This window comes from Panthera pardus, unplaced genomic scaffold (genome assembly GCF_024362965.1).
Source record: "Panthera pardus isolate Hobbes unplaced genomic scaffold, ASM2436296v1 HiC_scaffold_16, whole genome shotgun sequence".
NCBI lineage: Eukaryota > Metazoa > Chordata > Mammalia > Carnivora > Felidae > Panthera > Panthera pardus.
This window is the reverse complement of record NW_026526721.1, coordinates 71953755-71964448: the sequence shown is the minus strand read 5'-3', so window position 1 is coordinate 71964448 and position 10694 is coordinate 71953755. Positions and strand designations below refer to the sequence as shown.

At 47.0% G+C, this 10694-nt stretch overlaps 2 protein-coding genes across 3 annotated transcripts in view; one reads left to right on the top strand and one right to left on the bottom strand.

The window, feature by feature from the left end:
- Positions 1–2898: 2898 nt before the first annotated feature.
- On the bottom strand, positions 2899–3726 carry NCBP2AS2 (NCBP2 antisense 2 (head to head)). The gene has a single exon (XM_053903511.1). The coding sequence runs from the start codon at positions 3633–3635 to the stop codon at positions 3336–3338; it is 300 nt and encodes a 99-aa protein (XP_053759486.1). The 5' UTR covers positions 3636–3726; the 3' UTR covers positions 2899–3335.
- Positions 3727–3777: 51 nt separating this feature from the next.
- Positions 3778–10694, top strand: part of NCBP2 (nuclear cap binding protein subunit 2) — a 33631-nt gene continuing 26714 nt past the window's right edge. For both annotated transcript variants that reach the window (XM_053903510.1, XM_053903509.1), the window contains exons 1-2: positions 3778–3941; positions 9002–9183. In XM_053903510.1, coding sequence (XP_053759485.1) covers positions 3864–3941; positions 9002–9183 — 260 coding nt within the window. In that variant the 5' untranslated portion in view covers positions 3778–3863. The remainder of the gene's footprint in view (positions 3942–9001; positions 9184–10694) is intronic.

Sequence of the window (10694 nt, the reverse complement as noted above, 5' to 3'; positions counted from 1 at the left end):
GAAGAGCAAACCCCATGCCAAACCAACACCTGCTCTGGTAGAAGCCATCATAGCCCCACGCACGATGCTCTCCACATCTAAAGGCACCTGTACCCATCCACTGGGAACGTGAGGAGCTCTGGCACTAAACCTGTCCTCATTCTCCCTGCTCAAGGCTCTACCAGCTCATAAGAGGCACCCAGGCCACAGAAATCAGTGAGCTGGTAATCAGTACAGAGCAGGAGACCAAACCTGGGCATTTTTCTAGTCCTGTCTTCTGCTGGCTAAGGCTTGGGTCATCCCTTTTTTTTTTTTTTTTTTTTGAGAGCGGGGGGTGGGGTGGGGTGGGGTGGGGAGGTGGAGAGGATCCCAGGAGGGGCAGAGAGAGAGAGAGAGAGGAAAAGAGAGAGAAGTGGGGCTCACCCAAAGTGGAACTCATGAACAAGGTCATGACCTGACCTGAAGTAAGATGCTTAATGATTGAGCCACTGAGGTGCCCAAAGCTTGGGTCATCTTGAACCTACAGCCCTTTCAGTCATGCTGCCCTGGGACTCCTGCTCATTTTAGTGCCACACCCTCCTCATGACTCCAACCCTGAGGAAGAGGAAAGTCAGTGGATGCTAGTAAATGTTTACCAACCCATTCTCTGGGGGCAAAAAAGCCCCAGTTTGTAGTATTTGCCAATTTTTGTGGTATAAATACTCCCGCCTTGGCTGATTTCAAACTACCAAAATGATGTTACTGAACTCCAAGTTGGGAGGAAATGCCAAAGATGTGCTCTCAGGATCCAGTGGAAGTTGGCTCTAGCAAACTACTGGACATTTCCCTCCTTTAAATTCTATAGTATCCCTTCATTTAAATTCTATAGTATCCACCATTGTGGTTTATGTTTCTATGAACCTCTGATGTGTCTTCCTATCCTTAGTGCCTAACATCATCTCTGGCACTTATCTGCTTACTTTGCAGCCCAAGTGCCACCTTGGAGACACTCCAGACTCTAGGGTCCCAAACTCCTTTGGACTTCTTGGGATTTTTGCATCTTCCCTGAGTTGGGTCCACAGTCTCAGAATTCCCTGGAGGAACTGTTGGCATAGCAGTCCATGTAGATGGTTAACGGTCTGACTTCTAATATAGTTGTCCATAAAGTGCTGGTATCTAGAGGCACATGGGTGGCTCAGTCGGTTAAGCGTCTGACTCTCGGTTTCGGCTCAGGTCATGATCTCACAGTTTCATGATTTTGAGCCCCACACAGCGCTCTGGGATGACAGTGCAAAGCCTGCTTGGGATTCTTTCTCTCTCTCTCCCTCTCTGCCCCTCTCCCGCTCATGCTGTCTCTGTCTCTCTCAAAACAAATAAACTTAAATTAAAAAATCCACTTAAAAAAAAAGGTACTCATATCTAGGTCTATGTGGCATCAAGGGTTGAATCAGAATTGCCCTGCAGGATAGCAGGAGGAGTTGCTTCCTGCTTCACTTTCTGGCAGAACTTAGAGCTTGAAAGGCATGCTGGAAGATTATTGCCACTGGGAATGGTGGGAAGAATTTGGTCTGTTTCTTTAGTCATAGGGTAACTGGTGGGATGGCAAGCCAGTGACTACAATCCCTGGAGGCTTCTCCAATGAATTGCGGAGGCATCTAAATCACCTGTCACTATACTCTGGTTTCTCTTCAGATCGCATAAATCTTTCGCCTTTTAAATCACCTGTCACTAGAATAGAAAGGACTCTTGTTTTCTCTCTCTCTGCTTGGACTCCCTCTACAAAAATGGAGGGAACTTACTTCTTATACACTTCTTCCATGAGAAATAAACAACTGTCCCCCTCTCTTGCTTTTTTTCCCTTTCTTACCAAAATGGCCAGTTTGTCTAGTAGCTTCATGGCTTCCTACAATGCTTCCTTTTGCTGTCTGCCAGTCTGGAAAAAGACCTACCACTGAGTGTGCTGACCTGTGTTGAGGGTAGGGGATCCAGCTGGAGACTGCTAATGTTCTGCTGCTCTGAGATCGAGACAAATGAGTGAGATTGAGACCAATGAGGCAGAAAGGCAGTAGAAGGAACAAGGTCTTCAGGCTCCTCATTGACAGCCTCAAAGAAGAATCCAGAGTTGTCTCTGGTCTGGGAGGACTTGTCCTTTGATAGGACAGGGGGTAGGATGCCAAATCAGGACTTTGGTCATCAGGACAGTGGAACTTCTGGCCGCAGAGAGGATTAAATAGCAGCACCTCTGATGGGATATCAAATCAGAAGTATGAACATTAGGAAAGCTACTTTAGCTTCTCCATCCCCATGGGAGGTCTCTGGCCATATCCAGCTCCCTCTCTGTGACTATAAAAAAGGCCAAAATATAAATTCTTGCTGGTCACCAGCCTAAAAGCATCTCCTGTGGCTTCAAATTCCCTAGATTGCATGATTAGCTGTGGAGCCTAACTAGAGGCAATCAGAAATTCAGTCAGAAGCCTCAGATGACAAGACATTTCTGTATACCATGGATTTCCTAATCACGGGTCCATTAACTGGGCCATAGTCTTGATTGTATCCCAAACCCTCTAAAACTGGGACTAGGAATCCAGGCAGCTTGTTCCATGGTAGGCAGTGGTCCTAACGCCCAGTGGTGACTTCTGGAGGAAGGAGGTCCTGGCGTGAAGGCAGGCATTGAAGGCCAGGGTAAATGCTGCAGAGATTTGTAACTAAGGACTTAGGCCCTGGAATCAAACTCATGTATTCACATCCCACTCTGTAAAGATGTAACCTACACTGCCTCGTATGAAAGTGGTTGTAAAGTGTGAGGTAATCCACACGGAGTGCAATTATCAAGTGCCAGCACAGAATAAGCATTCAAAATGCGTTAACTAGTATTACCATGGGCCCATAGTCCCCAGGAACCCTAGCCCATCTTGCCAGAGAAGTACCACACTCACATCATTACTCAGCTCATCCATTTAATCAGAGGATTTGGGCAGCTGCAGGTTTGTCCTTCCATCCATGCTCCCCCCCTGGAAGTAGCGCGCTGCTCTGTGAGTGCAGAGGTAGCAGCATCTAGCACGAGTTTTAGTCCCATTAGCAGAGGGCACTCTTTCGGCTGTGGTTTGGTTCATAGCTCCCTGTACACAGTACATCAGGGCCCAGCCTATCTGCTTCTGTCAGGCTTCGGGGCTTTCTTCACATTGTCCAGTCGGATCACAGGGCTTCACCGGGGATGTCGGTTTGGCCTGGGCTCCCTGATGAATGGAACCCCAGAAGGCCGACAATCTGAGTCAGAATTCGAAGCCGTGCACAGTGCCCACGGTGACTCCTTACCGCCGAGGCCTGTGTCGAGCCCAGAAAGGAAAGCCGGTGACCTTGATCGGGCCCACGTGGATTTAGGGGTTTGCGCCTGGGCCCCTCTGGCTACCCGGGGGTGACCCCGGGCGGTCCCGGAGGCCGCGGCGCAGCTCCTGAGTGAAGGTGTCTTTGAAGCGGGCAGCGCGGCGACCTAGGGAACCCGCGGGCCCAGCCGCGAGGGCTCGAAGGCGCCGGGCTGCGTCCTGGCCGCGGAGCTGGGCCTGCAGCAGTGCGAAGGCTGTGAGCTGCGCCGCACGCCGGATGGGCTTAGACTCCGACAGACGCTCCACCAGCTGCGGGCTGTAGAGCAGCGCGGCCAAGAGCCGCCGAAGAACCATTCTCGGAGCGACCCGGAACCGAGAGGCCACAGCTCTTGCTTCCGACCGACGACTCCCAAAAACGGACCACGTCTGCGCCCGCCCCGCCCCGTGACGACACTACCGCGCTGGGATTGGTCCATAGGATATCCACCTTCTGCGGCCGCTTAGCGCGTTTCCGCTTCCGCCGCCGCCGCGGCTGCCTCGTTGATCCCTGAGTGGCGGCGTTTTCGTCTACCTCTCTGCACTATGTCCGGCGGCCTTCTGAAGGCGCTGCGCAGCGACTCCTACGTGGAGCTGAGCCAGTACCGGGACCAACACTTCCGGGTGAGGGAGGCCGGGCCGCGAGAAGGAAGGCCCAGGGCCAGAACGCCCAGAATCGGCTTACTGTTGTCTCATTGTGTCGTTTTCCATTCTTTGGTTTCCCGAAAAGCGAAATGAGGCCCGGTGCCTCCTGGGGAACGGATGCTGAAAGGGCGTTTAGATACCACTGAATGCCTTTATCTCATAGAGAATTTGAGGCTTATTTTCCTTTCCCTTGCAGCTGCTCCCTGCAGAGGGGTTCCAGCGGCAGTAGTAACGGTGGCTTGCGTTTTCACAGGCAATGGCCTGGGAAGGTGACTTTGTGATATGAGGGGCAAAAGGTGTCCTTTTGACACCTGGAGGGAGTATGGAGGGGCGCTTTCCTGACCCAGGTACTGGGACTTTTTATTACTTTTTTAATTTTTAGAGAGGGAGCAGAAGCGGGGAAGAGTTGCAGAGGGGGAGAGAGAGGGCAAGAATCCCAAGCGGTCTCCCTGCCCAGCGGGGAGCCTAGTGCGGGGCTCCATCCCGTGACCCTGGGATCATGACCTGAGCTGAAATCAAGAGTGGGAAGCTCAACTGACTGAGCCACCCAGGTGCCCCTAAGTGCTTTTTTATTTTAAGTTAGATCAGCTTTTTGTCGTTGTGGCCCTTTCCTTCCTTGGCACAGTAGATTGGTCCTACAAAGTTCTGCGCAGTGGGCTGGGAGACACAAAGTTCAGCCTTGTCTCCAACCTTAAGGAGCCCTCGGAGTGGGAAGGTGGACCATCCCAGCTAGGCACTTTTAAGTGTCTAGGTGTCCAGATCAGAGAACTGCTGGGTTTCAGAAGAGGGAGGTTTTAGTTTGTGGGAAAAGGAAAGGCTGCAAATATTCAAGGTGGGCTGTTGAGTATCAGCAGAGGCAGTGTTGAAGTGGAGCAACACTCATCAACCACTGGTTATTTCGTAAACTTTTATCGAGTGCTGTTGCCGAAACTGCTAAGTCCTAGAGGGAGAGGGAATATTGTTTCCGTACCCTTAGAGTTTATAATCTTCTAATAGGGATTGTAAATAGTGGCAAGTAATCATAATCTAGAGCAGAAATGGCGAGGATAAGGGAATCCTGTGAAGATTCAGAAAAGGAAGACAGCTTGTGACAGGAAAGGAGGGACGTGTTTTCAGAAGAATGTGGGCAGGGGTACCTGGCTGGTTTAGGCGGTTAAGCCTCCAACTTCGCCCTGCATCAGGCTCTGTGCTGACCGCTCGGAACCTGGAGACTGTTTCAGATTTCTCTCTCTTCCTCCCGCCTCTCTCCTCCCCCTCTCCCCCTCCATCTCTCCCTTTCTCTCTCTCACCTTCCCCCTCTCTCTCCATCTCCCTCCTCTCAGTCTCCCCCACCCCCTTGCATTCTGTCTCCTCAAAAATAAATAAAACATTAGAAGAGGGTGGGCATGGAGAATGCAAAAATGTGTTAGTAGGGTAGGGAAAAGGAAATTTTGAGGCCAAATTGAGGATGATCTTAAATTCATTCACTAAGCCAGCCATTTTTTTTGTTTTTTTTTTTTTTCAACGTTTTTTATTTATTTTTGGGACAGAGAGAGACAGAGCATGAACGGGGGAGGGTCAGAGAGAGAGGGAGACACAGAATCGGAAACAGGCTCCAGGCTCCGAGCCATCAGCCCAGAGCCTGACGCGGGGCTCGAACTCACGGACCGCGAGATCGTGACCTGGGTGAAGTCGGACGCTTAACCAACTGCGCCACCCAGGCGCCCCAAGCCAGCCGTTTTTAAATGCTTACTATATGCCAAGCAAGATTTTCACTTCTATCACTTTTACAGTTCTTGTTGCTTTAGAAAGTTCCCTGCATCATAACCATCTTGAATTTCAGGTATCCTATGGGATTAAAACTGTGAAAAGTTTCAACTTTTTCTGTTATTCATCTGTGTGGTCTGAGGGACCTGTAACTTTATTCAGATAGTAGTAAGATACTATCATGAGGAATTTCTGGTGTTCCCTGAATGGAACCCACATGAATATTCCTTAAGTAAGTACTTACACCACAGTTGTCTTAAGCTGTAGCTGTTTGTTTGGAATAGGCTATTTGTTTGGATTACTGACATGTGTGAGAAAAGTAGAATTAAAAAAAGAAAAGGCCTCCTGGTAATTTTAATAAATCAGTAACAGCAGTGATACAAATAAGGTGAATCTACTTTATCTAATGCCTCATTCCAAAGCTCTGAAAACTCAGGGCACCGGGGTTGCCCGGTTGGTTGAATATCCAACTCTTGATTTCAGCTCAGGTCATGATCTCAGTTTGTGGGTTCAAGTCCTGCGTGAGTTAGAGCACTGTTAGCGCAGAGCCTGCTTGAGATTCTCTCTCCCTCTCTTGCTGCTCTTCCCCCACTCTTGCATGCAAGCAATAAATCAAACAAACAAACATAAATAAATAAAATTGATGTTTATTCTTGAGAGAGAAAGAAACTTGGAGCGGGAGAGGGGCAGACAGAGAGAGAGGGAGACACAGAATCCAAAGCAGGCTCCAGGCTCATGAGTTGTCAGCACAGAACCCAATGTGGGGCTCCAACTCCCAAACCGTGAGATCATGACCTGAGCTGAAGTTGGATGCTTAACGGACTGAGCCACCCAGGCATATTTTTAAAAGGGGTGCTGGGGTGGCTCAGTCGGTTAAGTGACCAACTTCAGCTCAGGTCATGATCTCGTGGTTCACGAGTTCAAGCCCCACATCAGGCTTTGTGCTGACAGCTCAAAGCTTGGAGCCTACTTTGGATTCTGTCTCTGTCTCTCTGCCCTTCCCTGCTCACTCTGTCTCTGTCTCTCTCTTTATTTTTAATTTTTTAATGTTTATTATTTTTGAGAGAGACAGAGTGTGAGTGGGGGAGGGGCAGAGAGAGAGGGAGACACAGAATCTGAAGCAGGCTCCAGGTTCTGAGCTGTCAGCACAGAGCCTGACACGGGGCTTGAACTCACAAACTGTGAGACCATGACCTGAAATGAAGTCAGACGCTTAACTGACTGAGCCACCTGAGACGCTTAACTGATAGAGCCACGTTAATCTATCTGACGCTTAACTGACTGCCCCGAAAACTTGTTTTTAATGTAGAATGACTTGTCCTGTGTACTTTTTTTTTTTTTTTTTAATGTTTATTTATTGTCCTGTGTACTTTTTAAGGAAGTATGGGATTGGGGCTAAGACTGGGTTTGGATTCCAGCTGCAACTACTGAGTAGCTGTATGACCTTGAATAAATTACTTAACTGTCTTTTCTCAGGTGTAAAATAGGATAATAAAACAGGACCTACTTCGGGATACCTGGGTGGCTCAGTTGGTTAAGTGTCCAACTCTTGGTTTCAGGTCATGATCTAACACTTCCTGAGTTTGAGCCTTACTGTCAGCTCAGAGCCTGCATGGGATTTCTCTCTTGCATGCACGTGCTCACTCTCTCTCGCTCTGCCCCTCTCTGACCTTCCCCTGCTCACACACTCTCTCTTTCAAAAGGACCTACCTCATTCTGTTCTGAGAATTAAATGCGATTCATAGGTGGAAGTCTCTGGCCTGTGGTCACTGGAGGAAGATATACCTGTTTCTTGTGTATGAGATCTATGTATATTCATACTTAAAAAAATAATAATTTGGGAGCATCTAGGTGGCTCAGTCCATTGAGTCTCCAACTTGAGCTCAGGTTGGAATCTTGTGGTTTCATGGGTTTGAGCCCGGCATCAAGCTTGCTGCTGTCAGCGCAGAGCTTGGGATCCTCTGTCCTTCTCTCTCTCAAAAATAAGTAAACATTAAAAACAGTAATAATTTGGAGCATACCCTTCACATTGTTCTGTACCTTTTTTCAGTGTGCTATCTTGGAGATGTTCCTTATCGCTGCATGTGGTTCTACTTTTTTCTTGGGGCTGCATAGTTTTATATTTATTGATGTACCATGATTTATCTCATCATTTTCCCCTTGATGTGAGTTCAGATGGTTTGTTTTTTCCTCTGTTCTACCACTGAACGTGATCACATGAGATCTGTTAGTCTGAGTGACCACTGTGCTACAAAGCATTCAGAGACCAACAATGCAAAGTCTTATTAGAGTGAAGGAAGCTGGATCAACATTATATAGAGAGTAGTAAGTGAAGAAGGGAGGCCTCTTGGGAAAGTGCTCTGGGGGCCTGAGTGTGGATCTACCCAGCCACTTTCCAAACTGGAATACCACTGTATGGTTGGTGTTAGAGCCCTAACCTGAGAGCCTGAGAGCAGGTCAGTGGGTAGGGCTTCTATTTAGTCAGCATCTGTCCTGCCCATTGTGGAGGCTAGAAGAGGAGATCCAAGATGGCCAACTAGTTTCTATGCCGGCATATAAAATACTAGATCTAGCCCATGATGAGTCCCAAGTATTGTGAAGTGTGTTGGCTGAAGGCCAGTTATGTTTCTGTCTCTGGCTTCATCCTGTCTTCCAAATTAGGAAGGCTGTCAAGAACATAAGCACTTGTTTTTAGTGATTATTACATTTTCTCCTAAACTCAGAAAAATCTATGAGCATGTAAACCATCTCTTCTCTAGGAGAGTATTATAAGGGATACCTGTCTGAAAATGCATTTATTTTTCACTACAAAAAAGACCTTTCTAGTGTATTAAACTTGAACAATGAGAGAAGGATCTAATGCTGAGGATATGGAGTGTGCACGGAAAAGGCATGCCATTGGGAGCAGTGTGTTACAGAAGGAGGGCTACGTGCAACATGACTCAAGTTGTGGCTGTCTCCTAGAAGCAGTCTGGACCTGCAGATGTGCCTCCTAGAATGTGAACACCTGTCTTTCTCTCTCTCTCCCCCCTCCCTCCCCCCCTCTCCTCCCCTCTCCCCCCCTCTCCCCCCCTCCCCCCTCCCTCCCTCTCCCTCCCTCCCTCCCTCCCTCCCTCCCTCCCTCCCTCCCTCCCTCTCCCCTCTCTCCTTTTGGCAAGGAATTTGTGGTAGACTGGGATGATGAGAAAGAAGCTGATTCCCAAATCAGAACTAATTGCCATACTTTGAATACTGTTTAAGCAGGACTCTTCTTAGATTGTGTTGCTTAACTTTTTCTCTATTTGAAATTCCAGGGTGACAATGAAGAACAGGAAAAATTACTGAAGAAGAGCTGTACGTTGTATGTTGGAAATCTTTCCTTTTACACAACTGAAGAACAAATCTATGAACTTTTCAGTAAAAGTGGCGACATAAAGAAAATCATTATGGGCCTGGATAAGATGAAGAAGACAGCATGTGGGTTCTGCTTTGTGGAGTATCCTTCCTATGTGTCTGGCATAAGCTATTGGATGAGGGTGGGCCTAGAGTGGCTAGTCACCTGTTGAAAAATTGAGTGAGGCCATCCACTAATTAGCATCCCTGTACTTAACCTCTCCTTCTTCCTTCATCTCCCTCTTAACTTCCCGTCCAATGTGTCTACACTCTTGAATTGTGAAAGCTGGTAACATTTACATCCTGTTCTGAAATCCATGCTTTTGTTTATAACTGATTCTTTAAGAAACAATCTGTTGACAGTATATGCTCGTGATATTTACAAAAGTCCAAAGCGGGGGCACCTGGGTGGCTCGGTTGTGTCCAACTCTTGATCTCAGCTCAGGTCTTGAGTTCAGGGTAGTGAGTTCAAGCCCCATGTTGGGCTACACGCCCACACTGGGCGTGAAGACTACTCAAAATGGGGGCGGGGTGGGGGTGGAAAGCGGACCAAAAGCTGACCAAAAGTTCAAAGGGTATAGTGAAAACCTCTGTACTATTCTAAACCTAGAGACTGTTACCAGTCTCTTGGGTATCTTTCCAGAAGTGATCCTGTGGATATGTAGTAGCATACTGCATGCACTAATTTTTGCCCTCTACCTTAGAGATTGTTTTATGTTAGCATATGTAGGTGTACCTCTTTTTTAATGGCTGTACAATATTTCATTATGTAGATATACAGAACTTGATTTTATAGGTCAAAACCAAACAATTTACTTCTCTGGAAATTGTATAAATGTTGGACTTCCTGGATTTATCATTTGGGGGGTTTTTCCCAATATTTTCGTATTTGGTCATTTTGCTTTATATATTCTGAGAAATTTCCCAGACTTGATCTAACAGCGTGTTTTTAAAAACTTTTTTTTGTGTCCCAAATTACCATTTCTTTTTTCTTTTTGGCAGGTTGTATTTATGCTGTAAATTTTCCTTAAATGTCTGGTGATCCCTAGGTTTCTGATCATAATCAGGGAAAGGCTAAGGCTAACTTTGTAGACCCCAGCAGATCTTCTCTCTCAAGTTTCTGCCTTGCCTTTGGGATGTGTGGGTTTCCCAAATGCTAGTATGAAAGGGATTTTATTTTGTCATAATAACTTCAAAGACACTGCCCTAACCCTAGTTCCTCCAATTTGTTCAGAATTCTGTCACTCTCTTTTTATTTGCCTAGGATTAAATGCCTTCCTGCTACTGGGTCGTCTTCCCACATATAGACCTTTAATTAAACCGTTTGCTGTCTCACACTTGTAAGAGCCTCATGTGTTTGCTGTCTCCTTTAAGCTTCTTCAAGAATATTTCAAACTGTGACTTTCATTCATCAGCAGTCTTCCATCAGCTTTTGTTGAATCTCTGGTTTCCTGATGGCCTTTTCTGTTCTTTGGGTGTATCTTTTCTGTCATTCTAATTGGGTCTTGAGAAGGAAATGAGGAATATGCTCACTCTGTCAGCTTGAAATGGAAGCCCTACTTAACCTATTCCAAACTTGTGATTTTGGTATTTGATTTCTAGGCTCTGCAAGCT

Excerpts from the sequence above, each read along its gene's own strand:
- NCBP2AS2 (XM_053903511.1), bottom strand. The coding sequence starts at position 3,635 with ATGGTTCTTCGGCGGCTCTTGGCCGCGCTGCTCTACAGCCCGCAGCTG.